At 51.0% G+C, this 24,295-nt stretch overlaps 2 protein-coding genes across 2 annotated transcripts in view; one reads left to right on the plus strand and one right to left on the minus strand.

Moving 5' to 3' along the window:
• The window catches only part of MGAT4B (alpha-1,3-mannosyl-glycoprotein 4-beta-N-acetylglucosaminyltransferase B), a 56,147-nt gene extending 41,312 nt beyond the window's left edge, over positions 1 to 14,835 (plus strand). The window contains exons 4-15 of the mRNA XM_068162507.1: positions 270 to 403; positions 3,286 to 3,332; positions 5,474 to 5,587; positions 6,029 to 6,104; positions 6,474 to 6,588; positions 7,244 to 7,374; positions 10,186 to 10,293; positions 11,137 to 11,330; positions 11,736 to 11,814; positions 12,520 to 12,607; positions 13,632 to 13,744; positions 13,852 to 14,835. Of these exons, the coding sequence (XP_068018608.1) occupies positions 270 to 403; positions 3,286 to 3,332; positions 5,474 to 5,587; positions 6,029 to 6,104; positions 6,474 to 6,588; positions 7,244 to 7,374; positions 10,186 to 10,293; positions 11,137 to 11,330; positions 11,736 to 11,814; positions 12,520 to 12,607; positions 13,632 to 13,744; positions 13,852 to 13,875 (1,223 nt within the window). The 3' untranslated portion in view covers positions 13,876 to 14,835. The remainder of the gene's footprint in view (positions 1 to 269; positions 404 to 3,285; positions 3,333 to 5,473; positions 5,588 to 6,028; positions 6,105 to 6,473; positions 6,589 to 7,243; positions 7,375 to 10,185; positions 10,294 to 11,136; positions 11,331 to 11,735; positions 11,815 to 12,519; positions 12,608 to 13,631; positions 13,745 to 13,851) is intronic.
• Positions 14,836 to 15,533: 698 nt separating this feature from the next.
• On the minus strand, positions 15,534 to 24,064 carry LOC137446005 (leukotriene C4 synthase-like). Its single transcript, XM_068148246.1, has 5 exons — positions 23,940 to 24,064; positions 19,220 to 19,319; positions 17,663 to 17,733; positions 16,874 to 16,955; positions 15,534 to 16,010 (listed from the first exon to the last, which is right to left on the minus strand). The coding sequence occupies exons 1-5, from the start codon at positions 23,995 to 23,997 to the stop codon at positions 15,875 to 15,877; spliced, it is 447 nt and encodes a 148-aa protein (XP_068004347.1). The 5' UTR covers positions 23,998 to 24,064; the 3' UTR covers positions 15,534 to 15,874.
• Between the last annotated feature and the right edge of the window lie 231 nt (positions 24,065 to 24,295).

Here is a 24,295-nt window from a genome sequence, read left to right on the forward strand (position 1 = left end):
TTTCCTTAGACTTTCAGGGAGAAAAGAAAGAGTCTATCTTGACAGCCACAGGTGCTCTGCCAGCCTGGTGCCCTGGGGTGCTGCTGATTAGTACTGGGCTGGGGGACAGCAGTATGAAAAAGCCCAGGAACTCACACACCTGCTGATCAGTGCTGGTCTTTAATGACAGAGCACAGCCCTGAGCAGGTGAACCATGAGACAGTCATGGGAGCAAAGTGTCTTGTCCTAGCACACCTCCCTCTCTCAAATCTCTCCCTGGCCTTGGGCAGTGTCCATCGTGATGGGAATCCCCAGCGTGAAGCGGGAGGTGCACTCCTACCTCACCGACACCCTCAACTCCCTCATCTCAGAGCTCACGCAGCAGGAGAAGGAGGACTCCGTCATCGTCGTCCTCATTGCTGAGGTAAGACAGAACTTTGCCTCTTTGCCCCAGTTCCTTCACCCCCCCATCCCACTGGCTGCCAGACTCCATGCAAACAGGATGCCTGTCCACCTAGAGGCTGGCTGTGCTGCCTGCTGAGGCAGATAAGCTCAGCCTTGGGCTGCTGTCCAACCAGGATCATAGAATTATAGAATCATTTAGGCTGGAAAAGACCTTTATGGTCATTGAGTCCAAATGTAAACCTAATATTGCCAAGTCTCCCACTAAACCATGTCCCTAAGGCTTTTAATATCTCCAGGGATGGTGGCTCTACCACTTCCCTGGGCAGCCTGGTCCAGGGCTTCACAACTCTTTCCATGAAGAAATTTTTCCTAATATCCAACCTAAGCCTCCCTGGCACAACTTGAGGGCATTTTCTCTCATCCTAACACTTGTAACTTGAGAGGAGACCAACACCCACCTCATTAGGTATGTCCTGCCCAAAATAAAACACTTGGTTGGACTAGAGAGGGTCAGGCACATGCCACATTAGAAACTGCAGCACATGCATTTAGCTTTCTGACTTGTGATGCCTCTTGCAGGCTGCTTGAGTGGTTATTCCCCAAATGTTCTAGAGCAGCCCCATGGCTGCGTCTAGGGCAGCTCTCAGACCTCCTCATGAAGCAGCTGAATGTCTCTGTATACCTGTAAGACAGCACTAACCCCCTCTCAAAGCCCAAAAGCTTGCTGATTTGGGGCTGAGACTAATATGTCTCTTTGTACTGGTGTCTGGAGCCCAGAATTAGTTGCTGAATCCAAGGGCTAAAAAGCCTTGATACATTAATCCACAAGAGCTGCTTTCATCTATGGGTTTAGATGGTTATTTTTCTCCATGGCTTTCCCCTCAGGATTATTTTCTTGAGCCTGAAGTGCATTTGTCTTAATTTCCAGAAATCTGGTGAGAAAGATAAACCTCAGTAGCATATTACTGGGAGCAGAACAAAGATAAATGTCTGGGCTTGATTCCTCATTTACCCATAATTTGATGTTTTGAGTAGCATTTGGCCTTCGGGTGCCTGGCTGGCATTTTGTGCAGGCGGATGCGCACAGATGGGCACAGCCCCAAGTGCCCAGGACCAGGTTCAGGCCTGGCTGTGGCATTTCCCCTTGAGTCAGGACAGGTTTGGTGGCTGTTTTCACAGCAGACAAGTTAAAAAAAAACCCACAAGAGTTTTTAAGCAGCCTTACCAAAAACATCTCCTGCTTTGGACCGCAGTGATTTTCAGATGGCTTGATAATGGGGTGGAGGCTGTGGTGGCAGCTCCTGACTTTCTGTGTGAACCTGTGAAGAGGGAAGTGAACAACAAATTAATTCTGCTACCGTGAAGTGGAGAAGCACATGAGTCACATCCCAGTCCCAGTGATGATAGCTGTTGCAGATCATCACTGTCCTCTCTTGCTAACCTGGCTCTTGTAGCTACAATGTCCTCCATCCATGCAAGTATCAACCACCACTGTGCCTGCTCTGCCCCTTCCTGAAACGTTTCTCCATGTACCTGCACTTGGTGTTGCTTGTTAGGGCTCCTCAGGCACAGAGTAAGGAGTAAGCGGTGGAGAGGGTGACTCCACTGTCACCTGGAGCTGACACTGGGTAATTCAAGGTCTCAGGACAGTGAGCAGAACAACCAGATGTCTCTTTTGGGATGGGGACTTCTTATTCCTGAGTGCCACCACTGACCACTGTACATGGGGTCCATGACAGCCAGGCTGCCTGGGAGAGTCAAGGTCTCCTTGGCTGGTGGAGTGGAGCCCCAGGGTGAGCTGGCCAGTGTGGCTGTCACCAACCCACCATTTCAGTGACAGCTCAGAGCAGAGCTGTGTGCTCCCACATCCAGGAACATCTTTCCTGCCTTTGTTTTTCCCGTTGCTGTTTTCTTGGCAGCACCAGGGTAAGAAATCAGTCCAGCACTGGGAGCTTAAGCCCTGTTTGGGAAAGGGACCTTTTTTCTCTTGAGAAAACCCTCCCTTGTCACTGCTCCAGCTTGGAAGCTCTGTCCTCAGCTTGTGACACACATGCCTGGCATCTCACTTCTCACCTCCGCCCTGCGCCAAGCACAGCAACAGCCGGTCCCAGCTTCTGCGATGCTGCGTCTGCAGATCCGCCCAGGACATGCAGCCCTGTGATCCCTCTGATCGCCCAAAACAATGGCAGCACCAGGAAAGGGGCAGAGATTGTGCTCCTGGGCCTCGGGCCCTTTGTTCTTGGGTCTTGTTTTCCTGGTCACTGTGCAGATAGAGGGTTTCTGTCCGGTGCCCGCCCGTGTCTGCACTTATCTCCCCTGCAGATAGCAGCATGCAAGGCTGCTGACCTTTGCTTCCCAACTGTTACGGGTTGCCAGGTTGACTGTGGAAGCAAACTGGTTTTGGGTTTGTTTTTTTTTTAGGAAGAAAAGTGTCAAAATGAACCTGAAATGAAAAATGCATGCTTATAAATAGACCTCTCTTTTTCACCAGAGGGGTGGAGTTCCCTTTCTGCCAAGAGTACTCGCTCGGATGAAAGCCAGCCTGGAGAGAGGAAAAATAAACAGCCCAGAAGTTAACACTCTGTGCAAACACCTGGCACTGGCAGGGGCAGAAGTGCCAGGAGAGCTTGAGGGGAAGTTGTATGTGGTCTTGAGTCCCTTGGGGTGGATTTTGGTGTGTGATGCCTTGGGTTAACACTGGCCACCAGGAAGGGCTCCTAGGAGTCCATCAGCACGGGGAGAGCGGCTAAACTGGAGAAAAGGAGACATGAAGATGAGTGAAGATGGTGCAGAGGGACTGAGAGTGCCCCCAGTGTGTGCTGAGGGTGATTTCTGAGCCGGGGGCGGGGCGGGCACAGGCTGAGGCTGAAGGATCTAACACTGCTTGTCTTCTGCTTTCAGACGGATCCACAGTACACAGCTGGAGTGGCAGAAAATATCAAAACCTTGTAAGCACTTCCAAATGACTACAGCGGTACAGTCTGTGCCTGTAGCAGGGCCAGGGAACAGCTTCATTAAGGAGCTTTTCTGCCTCGTTTCTCTGTTGTTATTTCTTTTGTTGTTTGGAGGTTTTGCTGCTCTTAAGCTCTGGGCTGTCTCTACTATTGCCACTTCCACTTTCTACCTGATCTAAAATGCATCCCATATCCAGCTTCCAGGAGGCTGCCTTGTGCTTGCAGCATTTAACACGTGCTGTGCTGCTGGTTCATTTTGCTCTTTCTGTCCTGTGGGAGAAGACCTTATTTAGATTCCCCAACGATCCTGGCCATTGTTTCTGCGTCTAGTGCAGCCCTCTACCTGCTCTGCGGAGTCAGAGCAACAGGGCAGCGTGGTAAGCACACCCAAGTGCTTCTGCCTTATTTTGCTTTAAAATCCATCACCCATTTCTCTTCCCACCCCAATCTGTTTGTTTTTCCCTTGTCCCAGGAACTAGTTAGATTTGTCTCTCACGCCGGCTGCTATTTATGTCCTGGAGTCTTAGTGGCTTTTGCAGCTTCGTCTGTGGCTGTTTAGACAGGAGCTGGTGATGGATTATTAACCACGAGCCAGTCCAGGCATTAACAGCATCAGAGCTCAGAGGCAAAAGGAAAAAAAAGGTGGCGAGAGAAGAAGCTGCGGCTCCCGTCCGGCTGCTGCGGCTCCCGTCCGGCTGCCGCGGCTGCCTGCCCCCAAAGCCTCCCGGTCGCCATAAGAAGGAGCTGCGCAAGGACAGCGTCCTGCTGGCGCCCGTGTCCCGAGCCAATGATGGGAGAGGGGCTGGGACAAGCACGGGGAGGGCTGTGTGTTCCCGGGCACTTGCAGAAGAGCTGAAACAGAGCCCTCCATCTTGCCGTGCAGGAGCTGGCAGAGCTCCCTCCTTCTGCCTGCTGGCAGGACGCACTTATCGGGGGATAATGGACTGATTGTCCGACGGATCCTGATGGAATTACTGGGCGCTGCTGCAGAGAGTGCCTCTGCGTAGACGGCCTGAAACTTTAATTGACTTAACGATTTGGTTTCTCGCCATCCCCTTCTCCAGTGCCTCCCTCATGCCCCTCCCTGATTCACTGGAATTATTTGTCTTCCAAACTGAATCGAGGTGGTGCGGGGCCAGGGCAGGCTGAGCTCATATCGCAGGAGCGAGCAAGCTGCGGCCGCTGCGGTGCGGGGGTTTGTCGGCTCGGTGAGAAGCTTCTGCTTCACTGATGCCTGAGGAAGGGATGAGTCGAAAACGTTAGCTGGAAATCTCGCCAGTCCCAAGGAGGGAAATAAGGCAAGGGAAAATAAGCGAGAAGGTTGTTGGCAATCTCACTGCTTTGTCTCCCTCTGCCCCATCTCCCATCCTCCAGGCTCTGCACAAACAAAGGAAATCAGCCTCGCACCAAATGTTCTCAGAAAAGCAGTACAAAAATAACCGGGTTTCCCGCTTATCTCCCACAGTTACTGCTTGCAGGGCTCTTGTACCTACCGACTTTCAGATGGAGGACTTTTCTTTCTTCCTCCTTTTATTCCCCCTCTCCCCGGGTGTGACTCTTTGAAGGGCTCTTACCCGCATTAAAGGGAGAATAGACGCTGATTTTTATCAGCATAAGGGAGCTAGGTAGGATTCCTGCTGGCTGGCCTAACCACAGCGCAGCTTTGTTTTAAGTAACTTACCAGAAATACATAACAATCCCTGCAAAATGGCTTTCAGTTACTGATGCCTTTGGAAAATCTCTAAGTGCCTGTGATGCCAGCAAGGCCTTTCTTTGGTGCACCGGTCCGCAGGTCCATTTAATCCTGTAGAGAGTACCTGGTGCTGGTGGCTGGGCTTTAAAGCTGACCTCTGTGTGTGTGCACTTGTGGGAGGGAGAAGGGATGCCGGAGGGGAGCATACGAATGTGGGGCTGTCAGAGACCATGAGAGGGAGAGAGCAGCTTTAGAACTCTATGGCAGTCCCTGCTGATGTCCTGTGGTGAGGCCTGAAAGTGCATTAGCTGCTGGCAGAGTTTTATCCCAGAGGCTATATTTTTTGTTTGGTTCTGCAGCTCAGTGTTTACCCAGTGATTTGGTCTATGAAGTGATGTGTCAGACATGGAGGTATTTGTTTACTGCTGCTTTTCTCCCTCAGATTCCCGAAGGAAATACACTCAGGACTCCTGGAGGTAATTTCCCCATCTCCACATTTCTATCCTGATTTCTCCCACCTGCGGGAATCCTTTGGGGACCCCAAGGAGAGAGTCAGGTAAGAAACAATGAGCTTAAAACCAAGCAAGACCTAAATTAAGTAACTGCAGGACCTCCTTCTCCCAGGTCCAGCAGGGAAAATTCTTCTGCAGGGCCAGGCAAAACCCTTAAACTTTCTGTATCCAAGAGCTGGAAGGATGTGAGGCACGGGGGGGAATATGAACTGGCACCACCTTTGCAGAGCTTGCCTTGTGCTGTGGTGTTGCCTTCCCCAAGCACGGGAGGCATTTTAACCCAGGTGATGTTCATTTTGGAAGTCCCTGGGTTTTCCAGTAAGTTTTAACTGACCAGTTTAAGAGCAAAAGGCAGAGGCCATATGCCAACCCCACCTCCAAGAGCTGTGTCACCTTCTTGGCTTAAATCCAGGCTCAGCTGGCACCCTTGAGCAGCCTGGTATGGCAGGAGAGCTTGGTGCTCTCATCCTGTTTGTCTCTTGCAGGTGGAGGACAAAGCAGAACCTCGACTACTGCTTTCTAATGATGTATGCCCAGTCCAAAGGCATATATTATGTGCAGGTGGGTTTGGTGGTGGGGGCAGAGGGGAGATGGGTGGGAGTTCTATGTGGCTCATGCCCAGTTGAGAGAGGGTAAAGAGCATGTCCAGTTGTGTGATGCAGCAGAGTGGGAGTGGGTTTCAATCCTGTTGGTTCCAAAACTGTGTTTCTAAGGTGCTTTAGACTTGAAGACCTGCTGCCCAGGGAGGTCAGGAATCTTTGTTTCATTACCTGTTAGATTGGGTGAGAAAAATCTGCTTGAAGCATCTTCTAAAACAAACTAGGTCTGTGCCAAAGCTTTTCTCCAGTCTACAGCATGGCTGCTCTGCACAGAGAGGCTCATACAGGAGCCTGGATGGGTCATTGCACTGAGCATCCTTTCTTCTTGCAGCTGGAGGATGATATTGTGGCCAAACCAAACTATCTCAGCACGATGAAGAACTTTGCCTTGCAGCAGCCCTCCGAGGAGTGGATGATCCTGGAGTTTTCTCAGCTGGGGTTTATTGGTAATGTTCTCCTCTGCTCACCCCAGTCCCATCAGGCACAGTCACAAGCACCTGCTGGTTCTTGCAAGCCCTCATGCTCTTGGTCCAACAAGTTGTCCCCACAACATGATAAAATGCTTGGGCTTGATCCCTCCCTGCTTTTGCAGTGAGCCTTGTGTACTGCTGATACTTGTAGTAAAACTAAACCTGGTCTGTGGCCCAGTCAACAGCCAAGTAGCTTGGATGTAACCAGTAGCTTTTAGCCTGGATGGGATTTGGAGTTGCCTAAGAGTGTGCAAAAGGAAGTTTACATCAGCACAGAACTATTTTGGGAGCAGCAGTACATGGTTGCAGTAGCAGCTTGATCTGTTTTTTTGGACAAGGTTTTGTCCAGCTTAAGTCTTGCAGGTTTGGGGGGCAGGAAATGGTCTGTCCTGCAGCTGGCTGAATGTTTTTCATCCTGATTTCTCCCTGCTGAATGGAAGAGTTTCAGACCTTTTGATACTGTTGTGACCTGTGAGACACTAATGCTTTCCAATTCTGCAATGAATATTAAATCCAGACCTGCATTAGCAGTGCCAGCAGTATGTAAACCAGAGCTGCCTGCTCTTTCCTTCATGGGGAGAGATGGACACATCCACAGCTGCTCTCTCTTCTCTCTTTCGTTGTGCTGTAGGGAAAATGTTCAAGTCTCTCGATCTGAGCTTGATTGTGGAGTTCATCCTGATGTTCTACAAGGACAAACCCATTGACTGGCTGCTGGATCACATCCTTTGGGTGAAAGTCTGCAACCCTGAGAAGGATGCAGTATGTAAACAACCTCTGCTGAAAGGAAACCTTCTGTTCTGTGCACAAATGTATGCTTGGTCTGTGGCTCTGGAAGATCTTTTCTGCGAGCTCTGGTGCTAGCTGGCTTTGCAGGGAACTGTGCTGTCCCTGTGGAGTGTGCCCCAGGGGGTCCTTGCAGATTGTGTAAGCAAAGACCTGGGAGTTCAGGCTTCTGTAGCTGCCAGAACAGGCATTATTTCTGCATCCAAGCACTACCAGGGCATTCCTCCTCCAGTCCTCGAGGAGAGTAGCCATTCCCCTTTCTTCTGTGCTGTTTTTCATCCCGGTGTGCTTTTCCCCCTGAAGCTGTTCCCTACTCATTTACTGTAACCCCAGAGTAACCCTTTAGCTCTGGACTGATGTGCTGCACCCGCCTGGAGCACACACACAGGCTGCCCAGGGAGCTCACCCCGGATGACCTAAGAGGCAGCCTGCCGTGCACAGTGTGCTAAAATGAAACCAGAGCACACAGAGCTCTTCTTGGGGGTTCTAGGAGAGTGCAGGGAGGTGAAGTGGCTCTGTTTTCATGCTGCCATCTCGTTTGCAGAGTCATGTCTACATGAAGCCTTGCAGATGACAGCACAGAAGCCCCTGTGCCCTGGGGAGGGTGCACTTGAACTCCTATTGGCGGCAGCAGTAGCGAGGGGCTAAAGCCAGTGGGAAGGGCAGGGGAGGAGTGTGTGTGAGAGCAAATGTAAGATGAGCTCACTACCACATAGTCTCCTGTCTCCTCTCTGAACATATTGTATTTACTCATAGGCTCATTCACCCTTCTCCCCTGGCAGAGAATGAGCAGCCCAGTTCCCCTGCAGAGCTTGAAGCCGGTCGCTTAGGACAGACTCCATGGCCACAACTGCTTTGTGGTGGCAAATCCCAGAGCAAGAGGTCACTCTGAGGATAAATCCTGCATTTATGTGCTGGAGGGGCAGAGCATCCTCAGGGCTCTGTAGAACTGGGGCAAGGATGTGGTTTAATTTGGCCTCATCCCTGGCAGAGACCATGATGTCGGCTTCAGTCCCCCAGCTGCAGCAGGACCACTCTGAGATTGTGTCCACGGTGTCCTCTGAGTTCAAACCGTATTGTCCAGGTGTGACAGAGCAGTCCCCAGGCCTGTCCAGCAGCCCCCTGGCCCCTCATAGCCCTGTGCTATGCCAGTGTGGTAGGAGGCTGGGAGTGCTGCTGCTCTCTGTGCCCTCTCCTTCAAAATCTTCAGCTTGAGCATTGCTTGAAGGCAGATCTTGCTGCACAGCATCATCTCCTTTGCTCATCTTCTCCTACCTGATGGAGCCAAGGTTTTTGCAGGGGAAACTGCAAACCTCTAAAACATGTTGCCTTTTTAAAAATTAACCTACTTTCCACGTGGATTTCTGGCTCCCTTCCCTCACTGTTTGCATGATTAACTCTGCACAGTGCCCTTTCAAACATGGCTTTCCCTCCTAAGTCCCACGGTGCAGAATCAAATTGGTAGTGGGAAGGATTTGTCTTTTTGATTTGAAGTTTGTTTGACCTGAGCTTTTGGTAAGAGCCTTGCCTCTTCTGGATAGATCCTGCTCTTTCTTTTTAAACTAATTTTAGACTTACCTGGGGTAGACCTGTGTGAAAGGATGACCTTCTTACCACCGACTGAGCCGTTCCCCCTCCTGGCTTGACAGACAACGCTGTTTTCAGCAAATGCTTCTTTAGCAGAAGTGGAAAAAGGGAGAAGGAGGAGGCAGGAGATGCTGCAGCTCCTTCCATCTCCCTTCCTCCTCTTCCTCTCCTCATCCAGAATGACATTAGACCTGATGGGCTTGTGTCTAGGGTTGCTGGCAAGGAGTGGGGTTAGCATGGCTCGGTTTAATTTTCTAATGTAATGTGAGCTGGGTTAGAGGATTATCTGCAGCTTGCAGGGGTCATGCCTGCAATGTCCCAGCTCCTGGTCCATGCAGGCAGCCTGTGCTGGGGGCTCGGTGTGGCTGGCTTTGCTCACTGTGCCCAGCCTGCTGCCAGGCAGCTGGTGACACAGCACCCAGTGGTGGGATTTCTGCCGGGGTTTCTCTTGGGTGGGAGGTTGCCAGAGCAGATGGTGGTAGTGGTGTGCCTGCATTTCTTTTACTGGAAAAAGCAAAGGTCAGAAAACAAATGTCCTCTCCCTCCAGTTTTTAACCCAGGGGTTTCAATCCTGCTCTCTCAAACTGAGAGAAATGAACTATTTTTAAAACATGAGTTCTTGTCTCCAATGTTTTTCCCCTTTCTCCTTTATTCCCTCTCCATGGTCTGTCTCCCTCCACCCTATGGAAAATAACTGACTGTATCAGCATTGCATCTCCAAGTTTATACAGATGGTGGGATGAGAAAGAAACAGCTTTGCCAGTGGCAGGTGCCATACCTCTGCTTACCCCCACCTGCCAAGAAACTGCAAACTCTGCCCATCTGAAAAGAGCCCACACCTCACTTAGGCTCTGAGTCATCCCAGGACTTACTGTACCTTCAGACATTGACGAGCCTGAGCTCTGAGTCGTAGGGAAAAGGCTTTCCCAGGAAGGCAAGCACAAGAGAAACTAAATTCTCTGGCTGTCTCTACCTGACAGCAAAGAGAAGATTTGCTCAGCGGTTGCTAAGCTGTGCTTGGCAAGGAGAAATTTGGCACTCAGACCTGGGCACTCCAGCTGCCCAGCAGAGCCCTGTGAGTGAATGCCTGAGAGTCACAGTCAGGTCCCTCCAGAGCGCAGCTAAAAGCTCTCTCACCAAATTCAAGCCAAAATCACACAGAGAGGCACAGAGATGGAGAGGGGGGTTGTGTCGTTTCAGAAACACTGCGACAGGCAGAAGGCAAACCTGAGGATCCGCTTCAAGCCCTCACTCTTCCAGCACGTGGGAACCCACTCCTCCTTGGCTGGGAAGATACAGAAGCTGAAGGTGAGTACCAGCTGCCTGTTCAAGCTGCAGCTGGCCTTTCTGCCAGGCCAGCAACTGGTTGCTTATGGGGCAGGCACATCAGTGACAGCAGCTGGTGGGACGGTGACAGATGTTGTGTTTTATTAGTCGCACTGAGCTCTTGTAGCTCCTGCTTCTCAGAATGGCAGAGACATGTGCCACGAGCCACTCCCAGCTTTTCAGCCTTGGTACTGGTCCTGGCCACCCACCCAGAGTGCCAAACATGGTCTGGGCAAGAGATTTCGAAGCATCTGCTGAAAAATCCTGGAGGAGATGACTCCTGGGTTGGAGCGACTTCATTCCCACTCCCTCCTTGCTCCTGGGATATGCCATTAGGCAAACTCGAGCTTGCTGTGTAAGAGCTTAAATTGTTTGTGTGTGTTTAAACATCAACAAAATCAGGCTTCCCACAGCTGTGTGTGCAGGATCCAGAGACAGGCAGCCCTGGGCTGTGTTCAGTCCTGTGTCTGGTCCCCAGGTAAATGGATGGTTCAATCCAGCTGGTATCACAGCTGGCACCCATCAGGCCATGTACTCCAGTCACCCTGTCCTATCACCAGCCTCCCAGTCACCTTCTCAGGTACAAGGACTGTTTGCACAGCTCCAGGGGCAGGGATTTTTTGAAAGGCTCCTTGGTGCTGGATCAGGGTGCAGAGCAGTGATGCTTCTCTGAAGTTGTGTCCTGGGAGCCAGTCACCCATTGCCCATATCACTTCCAGCCCTCACGCTGCTGTACCGTGCTGTACCGGCAGTGCCTTGTTGCCGGAAGCCCCTCCTGGGTGCGAGCAGCTCATGACATTTCCCTTTTGCATTGTGCCCACCAAGGACAAGGATTTTGGCAAGCAGGCCCTGCGGAAAGAGCACGTCAACCCTCCTGCAGAGGTGAGCACCAGCCTGAAAACCTACCAGCACTTCACCTTGGAGAAGGCTTACCTGCGGGAGGACTTCTTCTGGGCCTTCACTCCCACTGCTGGAGACTTCATCAGATTCAGATTCTTCAAACCACTCCGCATCGAAAGGCCAGTGCCTGGGGGAGCACTGACGGGCGGGGATGCGGGGACCTGTGTGCAGCATGTGGCAACACTTCCATTTTGCTCTCCTGGCTCATACTGAATCCCTTGCCCATCTCCTTGGGTGCCCAGGAGGAGAGAGCAGTGTTTATCTGGGGGCAGGGGGGGTAGAGAGTATAACTTGGCCATTTTATGGTGGGGCCACGCTTGCTGGGCCCCTTTCCTTCCCTGCATTTGTGAGCAGTCCGTGATGCAGCTAATCTGGCTCTGAAGGTCTCCTTCCCAACCCTGTGTCCGTGGGCTTCTTGGGAAGGTGCCTGTGGGGTTGAGCTGTTTGGTGGTTCAGCTGGGGTGAAAGCCATCATCTCCTCAGTCGCTCAGCCTGGATTTCCACGGCTCTGGTCTCTGTCACAGGTTCTTCTTCCGCAGCGGAAACATCGAGCACCCAGAAGACAAACTCTTCAACACCACTGTGGAGGTTTTGCCATTTGACGTAAGTGTTGGGCTGAGAATGGAGGCGGGGGAGGAGTGGGAGGCAAAAGAGGTTTGAGAGAAGGGAACTGCTCAAAGCCATCAGGAAAATCTTCACAAGACTCAAGTGCCTTTGAGAGGCGCTGGCTGGGAACCAGGGGTCATGCCTGGTGTGGTATCACCTCAGGAGCGGGGGATGCTGCGCTAAGCAGTCTCTGTCAGAGCCATCCCTGCCTGCAGAAGGGATGCTCAGATGGGTGGGAGAGTTGCAGTGAAGGGATGGAGCCCTCCATACCTGCAGAAGGGATGCTCAGAGGGGTGAGAGAGTTGCAGCGAAGGGATGGAGCCCTCCATACCTGCAGAGGGAATGCTCAGAGGGGTGGGAGAGTTGCAGCAAAGGGATGGAGCCCTCCATACCTGCAGAGGGGATGCTCAGAGGGGTGGGAGAGTTGCAGTGAAGGGATGGAGCCCTCCATACCGGCAGAGGGGATGCTCAGAGGGGTGGGAGAGTTGCAGCGAAGGGATGGAGCCAGGATGGTGCAGTGGAAGCAGCAGCATGAGAGCAGCAAATATCTTCTTGGTTTGGGGCATGAGGCTCAGGGTGCCAGGCAGTGGGGCAAGGTGCCAGGGGCTGCTAGCAAGGGTAGCTCCAGGGTTGTTGCTGTTGCTTGGGGCTTTTGGGTGGCTCTTTCGCTGGCCTTGCACAAAGCTCTTTTCCTTTCCACAGAGCCTGCAGTCAGATAAGGAAGCCTTGCAGGAGGGAAGAGGCACAGTTGTCAAATACCGCAGGACACCAGATGGCTACATCCAGATAGGTACAAGCAGGGTGCAGGGTGGTAATTGCCCACTGGGTGTGATAGCAGAGTCCCCATTCTCACCTTAGAGTGAATCAAGGCACCTGGTGCTATTTGCTTGGCAAAGGGTAATTTCTGCTTGCCAGGAGCCAGGTTAGAACAGGATTTGTCAGTGTCTCCTCTCCTCCACTGCCCCACCTCCCCTCTTAGACTAGGTGTCCCCCTCAGGTGGTTTCCAGTTCTACATTTCTGCCTGTCCCTGCTCAGAGCTGCAACCAAATTCCTCAGGTTATCCATTTGCCTGACCTGGTGTTATAAACTTCCACTCTGGGCAACTTCACACTCTTCCCTCCACAGCCTGTCTCAGTACTTGCACCACTTCCAGCCTGCACTTCGTCTCCTGCCATCTGAGCTCGTTTTAGTGCTTGTCCTGCCCTTGGACAAGAACAAGTGATTGCAGTGTGTGGGGAGCCACTGGTGTGTGATAAAGCCTTGGTGTCCCTGCTAAGATTTCTTCTTTCTTTAATACAGACAAATAAAAGAACAATTCCCTGGCACTTGTAGTTTTTTACCATTTTAGCATTCCTCTGCATGCTGCCTGGCTTCTCCCAGTTGCATTTTGAACAACAACAACAACAACAACAAAAGAGAGAAAGAAAAGCAAAGCAAAAAAAATCACACCCAAATATTGGGACATAGCAACAGGCTGAGACTGTGGCTGTTAAGATTTACCCCCAGTGGTGTGGATCCTGAACCAACATTTGTTTCTTACAGGACAGGGCTAGCATTGGGCCACCCTGTCCCCTCCCTTTTGCACAGCGGTGATGTGTATCCAAATTTCCCCCCTTTTGTTCTGATTTTTACTGTTTTTGCTTGTTCCTGTAAGTGCAGCGCTTTGCCCTGTACTGGCACCCACGCTGCTGGGCTTCAGCCACTCTTGTGTCAGGGAGCTGTGGGCTGCGAGGGCTGCTTGTGGTCCCCCTCAAGGATGGGAGGGCTGGATGCCAGAGGACTGTCCCCATGTCCCTTGTGCTCTTTTCACCAGGTTCCTTCTCCAAGGGTGTTGCAGAAGGTGAAGTGGACCCAAGCTTTGGGCCACTGGAGGCCATCAGGCTGTCCATCCAGACCGACTCCCCGGTGTGGATCATCCTGAGCGAGGTGAGCTGGGCTGCCTCACCAGGGGGGTGTCCCTGCCCAGCCCCCAGCCTGGGTCCCCCCGCTGCCTGCACCCACTTCCCTCTCATCCCAGCCCTCTCTTCTTTCAGATTTTTATCAAAAAGGCGGAGTGAAGCAGGCCTGAGGAAGGGTGGACAGCTGCCTGGATGCCCAGTCCTGCGCCCTCCCCTCCTGCTCCCTCCTCCCCGCGGCGCCTTGCCCGGCCGCAAGGCCAGCTGCCAGGACAGGCCTTGGCAAACCGGCTGCCAGGCCGGCACCGACGTCCCCACCGCTGCTGCCGGGGTCAGGACATCATCTTCTCCAGAAGAAGAGCAAGAAGCAAACCCAATACCCCGTGCAGAGGGCTGGCTGTGCTCCCCTTGGCTCCTCACGGGGGCACGGCTGCTGCGCTGCTGCTGCTCCAGCCGCTCTGGGGTCGGGATGAGCTTTAGCAAGAGTGGGGACAAAAAGCACCTTCAGCCCAGGACAGGGCAAGCTCTGGCTGTATTTGGGGACAGAGCAAGGGCCTTTGGTTACATTGAGTCCTGCCAGCTGACCCCGCAGGAACGCTGGGATGGAGATGGCCAGGGACCAAGGTCTGCCTTGCCTTTGCCCAGGCAGTAAGTCCCGGCCACAGCTGAGGATTAAGTGAGGGTGAAGTCTGACCCTCCTTCAGCAGAGGAGGAAGGAATCCCAAGGGGTTGGAGCCACAAGTATGGCAGGGAAAACAAACAAAACAATAAACTACACCACACTGTGCCTGCCAGCATTGAACACAGCCCCTTAACTCACAGTGAAGTCTCCAGTGTCTTCAAGCCTTGAGATTGAGTGAAGAAACATCTTTTTAAGTGACTATTGCAGTTATTGGTTGGTGTGAATTTTTTTTGGGAGAAGAAAAAAAGGCAGAAGTAGCCCAGTTCAGAACTAGTAGGGATTAGTGTAAATCCCAATGTCTCTTCAGCTATACACTGGAATGCATAATACTACTTTAATGTGCTGTATTTTTTATTATGGGATACATTTGATTTTTTCAAGTACATCTCTCTCTATAAATATATAAAATACTGTGCACTGTAATAAAAACTAAATCTAAACCTTTGGTGTGCCAATGAGAGTCGTTCACAGGAGGGAGGCACTTGCTCTGGCTTTGCCTGCCCCTTTTTTCCCCCTGCCAGGGACCAGCTTGTAGCCCCTAGGCCCAAATCAGAGTCATTGCTCAGCTCTCACCACCTTCCAACGCTCCCAGAGCATTGTTCACGCTGGGAAAAAGCACTCAGAGCAGCCCAGTGGGACCCTGGTTGTTTTATGCCTCGGTGGCCTTCAGCAGGTATTAAAAGACTGGTCAGGTCTTTGCTTGGCAGGGAGCAAGGAAGCCACTTGGACACCTGAACACCTGAGGGAGCAATTGTGTAGCAGTTGTCTTTCCTGCAAAATCCTTTGCTGTCTGTATTTATTACCCATGTACAGCTCAGCAAGGAGCTGTCTGCTCCATGCCTGCCTTGGTTACCTGTGGATCCCAACTTTGCACTGAGGCTTGAAATCCTGAGAAAGGGCAAAGTCCTGCTGCTGAGTCAATGATAAGTGAGGCTGAGGCCAACTCAGGGTCATTCAGGTCAATGCCAGACAGAGGCTTCAGCACTTGTACTGTAGAGTCAACCTTTTATCTCCCCAGAATTTGGGTTGGTTTTGAGGAGTTCACCCACCCTTTCAAGTTTGTTTTAATCACAGCAGCCTTGCTCCCATGCAGCCCAGTTTGCTCAGCTGGGATGGTCTCACACCCAGTCCCCAGGCACCTTTCACAAGCACGTGTGGTTTCTACTGAGAAAAGGAATTTATTTTCTGTATAGCCACAGTGTGATCCTACAACAACACAGGAGTCAATCCACTGCTCCATCAGGGAGAGCCAAAGGTGGTAGAGGCTTTAGGGCAGACAGCACTACAAAACCTGGCAGTGAAGCCAGGGCAGAATTTGCTTTCTAAAAGGGAAATGATCTGTGCAGAGTGGAGCTTCACTAACAGGAATGCCAGCATCCACCTGCCTTCAGGGGTGAACACCGAGCTGGAGAGATACCATACAGATCACCTCACCTCTGCCAAGGGCAAACAGTCAGCCTGGGGAGAGCACAGCTCCTCTCACCAGGCACGGAGCAGCTGGAGGGGCCATGCTGCCGCAGAGGAGAGGGTCAGCAGGAAGTGTGCCAGCAGCCCAGCCGCCGCCAGCCCGATCAGCAGCCAGAGCAGCCGGGCACTGGCGTACAGAGGCCCCAACCTGCACGGGAAGAAGACAGTGTCAGACACTGCCAGCCAGCCTGGGGCACAAAACATGCTGGCAGGACCTTGTGGTTATACAATCATACTACAGGTTGGGTTGGAAGGGATCTTTAAAAGCCATCTAGTCCAACCCCCCCCTGCAGGGACCAGAGACATCTCCAGCTAGAGCAGGTTGCTCAGAGCCCTGTCCATCCTGACCTGGAATGTTTCCAGGGACAGAGCATCTACCACCTCTCTGGGCAACCTGGCTCAATGTCTCCCCACCCTCAGTGTAAAACATGTCTTCCTTATATTTAGTCTAAATCTCCCTCTTTTAGTTTAAAGCCATCACCCCTTCTATTGTTGCAACAGGCCCTGCTATAAAGGTTGTCCTCACTTTTCTTACAGACCCCTTTAAGTACTCAAAGGCTACAGTATTGTCTCCCTGGAGCCTTCTTTTCTCCAGGCTGAACAGTCTCAATTCTCCCAGCTGCTCCTCACAGGAGTGTTCCAGCCCTTGGACCATTTTGGGTACCTTCTCTGGCTCCACTCCATCAGGTCCAAGTCTTTACTGCACTGAGGACCCCAGAATTAAACCCAGCACTGCAAGTGGGGCCTCACCAGAGCAGCGGGGCTGAATCCCCTCCCTTGACCCACTGCCCATGCTGCTGGGGATGCAGCCCAGGATATGGTCCCCTACCCTCCTTTGAGATGGAGCCAGGGAAAAGGTGGTGTGGCTGCAAGCACAAAAGAAGAGAAGGAGGTGATACAAATCTGCACCCAATCCCACCCATGGGGAGAAAAGCTGACCCAGGGGCTGCATCCTGCACCCAGCCTCCCTAGGTTGGTTTGGGCTGCCCACAGCCCTGGGCAGGTACTGACCGTTCCTGCGCAGCCACAGCATACCCCTGGAAGTACTTGAAGCGAGAGTAGAGGTAGAGCAGCCCACAGACTGCAGCCAGACCTGCAGGGAAGAGAGAAGCCCAGTCCTGGTGGAGCCAGAACTCCCCAGATGCTGCCAGAGCTGCAGCCCAGCTCAGTCATCAAAACCCTCACTTCCCTCTGCATGAGGCATGGCCTTGAGACCCAAACACAGAGGCACTTGGCTTTAAAATGCTGTGGGAGTTTAACTGGGGTTTCTTCCTTCCTTTTCTTGTGGAGAATGAACTTCTCTGCCTCACAGAGCTGCCCTGGGACTTGAGTTTGCAGCACTCCCTCCTGAGGTTCTTCCTCGCATCTTGCCCCTTGGTATGGGATGGGTGGTGGATGACTGTTTGGGTTATGGTTTCTTGTTCTGTTGGAGTGATTTGGGTATCGTGTTGCAGCTCTGCTTCAGGTTGCTGCTGCCTGGCACCATGTGCCAGCCTGACCTTATCCAACAGAAACAACATGGGAGGATGGGAGGGGGGATTCGGGATCTGGTGAAGGAGAGAGGGCTGCCAATGCCACCAAAGCCTCTCTCCTGGGTAGAAGGCTGGCTTGGCTGCCACCAGCAGCTTCATGGATGCTAGAGCTGGGGCACTCCTCGGTTTGTCTGGCTGAAACACATCTTTGCTTTCCCCAGATTACAGCCCCAGAGGTACAAAGAGGATGTGCCTGAGTCACAATGGGGTTTAATTTGGGAGGTTGTGTGTGTGGTTTGGGGTTGGGATTCCTCCCCCTCCCCCTTACCTTGATGGAAGAAGATTCCAGCAACCCAGAGGAGTGAGATGAAGATCGGAAAGTACTCTGAGCAATTCACCCTGGAGAGAAGCAGAGGTGAGAGTTCAAAGCCTATCTTTATACACCCATTTTTAGTTCCCCTTGGGTGAGCACAGCCCAGACTTGGGTGTCACACAAGTCATGCTCCAAGATGGAATTCAGCAGAAGGTGATCAGACCTGCAGCGAGGCTCTCTTCCTTCTTTGTTCTTTAAATGACAAACGAGCAGGAGCTGTGCTGTCAAAGACAGTGGCTTTGTTTCTCAATTCCATAGTTCCCTATGGAATTGAATTTAAAATCTGACCCAACATTTATCAAGCTTTGGGCAGTGGAGCCAGATTAGGAGCTGGAAGAAGTCTGAAGAACCTTACTTTGTGAATGCAGTTTGAGCCTCAGCGAGGGGAGGCTGTCAGGATTCCACCAGTGAGTAATGAAGACTCTTTTCCCTCCTTTATTATTTTTGTTAATCAAAACAAATTATCCTTTTGCATCCTTTTCCACAGGGAAAACAACAGAGGAGGTGAAAAAACACCACAGAAGGAAGAAATACCTTCTCAAACCTGAGGCCACTGAAGCCTCCTTCCTGGCATGCTGTGGTCCACAGCACGGCTCAGCTAACGCACAGCCCAGCTGAAAGCCCCATGGGCAGCTACCCAGCCAGCAGAGGATGATGCTTCCCAGGCAGCCTGGCCTTTCACCGCATCACAGAAGGGCCAAAGTGGGCGTTTGTGTCACTCCACAAATGTTTCCTGCACGCTGGCAAGGAAACGCAGCTGCTTTGTTCGGGGTTTAGTGCCCCGCTCAAACCACCCTTCAAACCAGCTCCAGCCAGTTCCTTTCAATCACCCACGAAACAGAACAACCAGGATGAAAGACAGAATCTGGTGCTTGTTGGAAGCCTAAGGGATCTGTGAACACTTCCAGTTAAGCTCCAGCATTGCTTTCTCCATAGGAACAGAGCACAAAGAAGGGGCTCTCAGAACGGGCCTGTGAGTGCAGACATTCATGGGACAATGGCTTAAAAAAAAAGGGGGAAAAACCTAAAATATCCTTGTAGCTGGGTCTGCTGGTAAGGTCCTTTGCTTCAGCTCAACAGCAAAGCCTTACAAGGAAATATTAGGTTGTTAACACAGCTTCAGCTACTGTCAATTTGGAGCCAACATTAATACTAAACTAGAATCATAGAATCACTAAGGTTGGAAAAGACCTCTAAGACCATCAACTCCAACCACCTCCCCGACTTCTTATAATGCTTAGCTCCTCTTCCACACAGCCACTAGTTGGTCATTTGGCTGCCTCTTGCAATGCAGGAAGGATTGTCATGGATGGACAGAAACACTGCAGCCAGAGCACTCCAGCTGACCAAAACTCAGACCTCTGCCCATAAAGCATCACAAAAAATTAAACATCCAGAATGAGTAGCAACAAATGAAAAGGTGACTTGAGGCTGGCTTCAGTCTCTCCCGGCAGGGACCCTTGACTCAAGCCACATCTAGATGGAGACAGCAGAAAGCAGTCCAAGCCTTACTGAGCTCTGAAGATCCGCTCAAATTCAGGGTGCCCTGTGGTCTCTGGCGGGGAGATCTTGTGCTTCCGCCGGGCATGGATCACCTGCAGTGCAAAGTAGGCTGAAAAAAGAACAACAAAGGAACAATGCAGTGCTTCATGTAGCCAAGCTTTATCCAGCCTGGAATCAAGCAAGTGGTTAGAAGAGAAGAGCTGATACTGTCTAGGTTCATAGTCCAGGGCCATCCTGCACAGCCTGGAATAAAAGTAGCCTTTACTTCACGCTCAGACTTGAAATTCAGATTTGGTTATGCCAACAGAGTGCCTGTGCCACACAGCCCACATGCTGCCTGGCACTTTGCATAGCCTCATGCCCAGCAGCAGAGCCCTGGGTGCTGCTCCCCAGCAGATCAAACCCTGCAGGAAGGTCAGCAATGCACCCAAAAGCTCGCCCAGTCCAACCACAGAATTATTATTCCATTGCAATCCTGCAGTCTGTACTCGGAGCATCAGCACACCCTCAGCCTGCCTGATGGGAAGGTGTTGTGGGCATGAAGCTTTTATACGAGGATGGCCTCATGTGACAGAGCAGCATCCAAACTGTGAAGCACTGGGGTGTCTTGAAATCAATTAGAGATGCTCATAAACATGGCAAAAGAAGGAAATGGGGAAGGGAGGGATTATTTCTTCCACTCTGCCCCTGGAAGAGCAGTTCAAGGAGCAGATGTGCTGCCAAAGGCTGCTGCCAGCCTGTGCCAAGTTCAGGCCAAGGTACTGCTTCCATACCTGCTATATCACTCCTTTGTGTGTTTGTAAGGGACGTGGAGAGTCACTTCAAAATGATGAAAACTTGGTGACATGAAGCTCTGGACTGTGTCACTCTTTGATGAAAGTTCTTGCTCCCACGGGTGATGGTTGGGGTTGCAAGTGTTGATATTTAGGTGGCTTAATTGAAAAAAAATGAGACTTTTCATCCTGGGGAGCACTAAATGATACAAACAATGACTTTGGTGGCTGTGGCAGCGTGCTGCTAAGTGAGTCACTTGAATTAACAAGGTTCTACCATGGCAACATTTCCAGAGCACTGAACAAAGAGACAAGGAGCCAGGCTGCAGGGACTGACCTTTGGACTGTCTTTCTCTGACAAAGGAGATAAGAGCAGAACAGCAGGAGAGAGGAGGGAAAACAGGGACAGATGTTGCAAGATTAAAGACAATGCAGATCCATGCATGCCTGCAAAAGAGCACCGGAGCACATGTAAAGAACAGGGAATGAGAAGTGCAACTAGCGTGATGGCATGGCCTGTGTGTTACACAACGTGCCATCCATTTCAATACACACAGACTGCTAGAAGAACATCCACACCTTCCAGTGTCTTCCACACTGTGTGCAGACACCCAGCCCGGCACAAGAAGTGCTGGAAGATAAGGTAGGGAGGAACAAGTTTGCTTTTTCCCCCCTGATTATGGTTGCGGGTGAAGATGTTGTCCTACCCCCTGAGATCTGGCAGGATGCACCGCAGCACCCCCGCTGAAAGCAGGCAGCTGGGAGTGCAGGAGCACACAGCTGACAATCCAGCAGCAGCTGGGGAAAAGAAGATGACACTGTGCTCCATCCTGATGCCTCCTCTTCATATCACACAAGCACCTCTCTCCTACACAGCTACTTCCCACTCTCAGGGTCTCACATCAGTCACCTCTCAAGAAAAAGACAGAGCTGAAGAGTGTGGCAAGCAGTTCAGGGGAGGTTCTCCTCCCCTCTTCTACCCTGCCCTGGTGAGGCCTCATGTGGAGTATTGTGTCCAGTTGTGGGCTCCCCAGATCAAGAAGGACAGGAAGCTCCTGCAGAGGGTCCAGCAACGGCTGCAAAGATGCTATGGGGACTGCACCATCTGTCTTATGAAGAAAGGCTGAGGGGACCTGGGGCTTTTTAGCCTGGAGAGGAGATGACTGAGGGGGATCTTATCAGTGCTTATAAATACTTAAAGGATGGGTGTCAGGAGGCTGGGGCCAGTATTTTTTCAGTGGTGTCCAGCAACAGAACAAGAGATAATGATTCTGTGAAGTTACTGCTTCATGTGCAGCTCCAGCTTGTGGCATAAGCCTGACCATGCTGGGCAGTGGTCTTCATCCTGCTTCATGCCACCTGCACCCTTCCTAATGTAGCGTTCTTGTGGCTTATGAGCAGGGGAAGAATAATTTTAGACCCAACCACTCCACCAACTCTATGCTTCCATCTTGTTTGTATAGTGAGGCAAATATTGACAAGTCCTGCAACAGATCCCTGATGCTTAGGGATGGATAACAAAAAAATCACCCAAGGGGAGCAAGAGCTTTTTGGAGGGTGGCTCTAACCTGGGGTACAGGTAAAGCATTAAGCATACAGAATCACCCTCTAAAAGCAACCCTAATGGCATAGACCTTCTCAGCATGGATTTATAGAATCATAGAATGGTCTGGGTTGGAAGGGACCTCTAAAGATTATCCAGTGCAGTCAACAGGGGCATCCTTAACTAGATCAGGCTGCCCAGAGCCCTTTGGAGCCTCACCTTGACTATCTCCAGGGATCAGACCCCCAACCACCTCCCCAGGAAACCTGTTCCAGTGTTCCACCATCCTCGCGGTAAAGAACCTGTTCCTAACATCCTGACACCATCTTCTAGGAAGAAGAGCTCCATTTGCCTCACACAACTTTTCAAACTAGTTTCTTTACAGGTCCTGTCTGGAGGTTAAATGCCTGTGTGGATTCCCCCACGGCTCACAGGCTGAGCTCTCCCTGCACTTTGCTCCTCCGTGGAGGTATCAGCCAGACCTTCGTTCTCTATTTGATTATGTCCACAAACTTGTCGAGCCGTAATTACAGCCTGATAATCTGCTGTGTTGGAGTGAACCTGGTGAACAAGCTCTGTGGGGACTGACAGGCAGTGATCTTGTATCCACTTTATCTCCTTTGAAAGCCATTTAGAAAAAGGAGGGGAAAAACAATCCCCAACCCAACTGTGGCAGCATAGTGCTGCTCTCTGGCACAGGGTTTAGCAGAGGGCAAGGGCACATATCTACTGAGCACTAAAGCTTTGCTAACCTGGGCATAATTAAATTTGAAAGGGAGAAAAAGTTGAGAGAATGGAGAACCTGTGAGCTTCCAGACAATTAAGACTAAAAATCAACCAACACTGCACTGAGCTCAGCCATTACATTTTCTCCAGCACCAGGACGTGATGGGTGTCTGTGTCACGCAGGTCTGTGTTTCAGGGCTCTGCTTTCTCAGACCAAAGCTCAGATCTGTAATTCACACTCAGAATGGCCTGTAACAGATGCAAGAGAAGCTACTGCACAGCTCTGAATCCAGCTGCCATTATGCTTACTTCTTACTACTGGAGAGAAAGGAAACTCTTAGGAGCTTGTAATTGCTCTTTGGTCTCCTGTGCAGAGACCATGAAATGAGGCTCCCTTATCCAATCTAAGGTAGGTGGGAGGGTGCCAGTGCTTGCTGTGGGGCTGCTGGCCTCACACCTATGTATGGTTTGCATAGCAGGGAAGTAAAGTGCCCAAGGCTACAGTTTTAAAAAAAATACTTGAAGTCCCCCTAAAACAAATACATCTGAGGCAAAAATGCTACCTGGGGGTTGGCCACCGAGGGGTTCCCAGCAAAAAGGGCTTAGCACTGCTTCCATGATTGAAGTTTTCAGGTTGTCTTTGCACACTGATCACTCTCTCTATCTCCTTGTCTTACAGAATACAGAATTAACCAGGTTGGAAAAGACCTTGGAGATCAAGTCCAACCTATCACCCAACACCATCTGATCAACTAAACCATGGCACCAAGTGCCTCATCCAGGCTCTTTTTAAATACTTCCAGTGATGGTGACTCCACCACCTCTCTGGACAGCCCATTCCAATGACCAAACACATCTATTTAAGTCACAAGACATCACTGAGTTCCCTTGAAGATGTCTGTGTCTATTTCTGACCAGGAGGGCTTGCATTAGTTTCCAAATTACTGTGTGCTGTCAGCTCATAGAATTGTTAGGGTTGGAAGGGACCTCAAGGATCAGCCAGTTCCAACCCCCCTGCCATGGGCAGGGACACCTCACACTAGAGCAGGTTGCCCAGAGCCACATCCAGCCTGGTCTTAAAAACTTCCAGGTTTCCACCACCTCCCTGGGCAACCTGTGCCAGTGCCTCACCACCCTCATGGGGAAGAACTTCTTCCTAACATCCAATCTGAAACTACCCATTTCTGTTTCCATTTTGTCATCTGCTCTGTGCAGCTAAGCTGTCTGATGGTATTGATCACAGAGGAGAAGTACAATTGTGCCTGCTGCTCTTTTCCATATGCATACAACAATCCATTTTCTGGTACTGACCTCTTTGGCAGTGTATTCATGAACCTGCCTTTATTTTGGCCTCCTCCAGCCACTCCAAGTCACAAATTTAACCACAGAAAACATTTTAAAGACATTTGGTTGTCAAAATTGGGTTGTTTTTTTTTTTTTTTTAAAGTAAAACTTCAATGTAATTTCCTGTGGGATGCTGGCCTGGAGTTTTGTGATCATTTTAGTCCCTATTAATGAACAGCCTCAGGCATGGCATTTCCAGCATGAATGGCCAAACACCGTTTGACCGTGTTGGATAAAAGCAACTTCCCCTCCACAGAGACTCTCAGCAAAATGCAGGACTCAAGACCCACAAAGTTCAATCTTATTAGCTGAATACTACCCAGCATTAGATAAAGACATTTACCTTGCTCCAGGACTCCCAAAAGCGTGACAGTGGCCAGCAGGTCTATCTGATCCCTCATGCTGCCGAGTGTGGAACAAACCCCCAGCCAGGTGCGACGAGGACGGCTGCTCTCCAACCTTCCCACTCCTGCAATGCTCCACAACCAGCCTCCTCACTGCTCTGCAGCAACAAGTTGTTTCCTCCACCACACCTTAACTCTCTCCACACCACACCATTTTCCATCAGAAGATGGCTAGTCCAGGCACATGCCTTTTGCTGAACACAGCTTTTTTTGCATGTGAAACCCTTGCCATCATATTTACTGACTCTGTAGGCTGCGCTGAATTACACATCACTGGCAATTGAAAACCGAGGGG

This window comes from Melanerpes formicivorus, unplaced genomic scaffold (genome assembly GCF_026170545.1).
Source record: "Melanerpes formicivorus ecotype bairdi unplaced genomic scaffold, bMelFor1.0.p_v2 SCAF_2, whole genome shotgun sequence".
Lineage (NCBI taxonomy): Eukaryota > Metazoa > Chordata > Aves > Piciformes > Picidae > Melanerpes > Melanerpes formicivorus.

Bases quoted from the DNA above. Each gene is read 5' to 3' on its own strand.
- LOC137446005 (XM_068148246.1), bottom strand. From the start codon at position 23,997: ATGAGGGATCAGATAGACCTGCTGGCCACTGTCACGCTTTTGGGAGTC. The intron at 19,320-23,939 runs GTAAATGTCTTT...TTCTTTTTTCAG, and splicing joins TTTGGGAGTCCTGGAGCAAG to CCTACTTTGCACTGCAGGTG. The intron at 17,734-19,219 runs GTAAGGCTTGGA...GCTTCTCTCCAG, and splicing joins GAGCGGATCTTCAGAGCTCA to GGTGAATTGCTCAGAGTACT.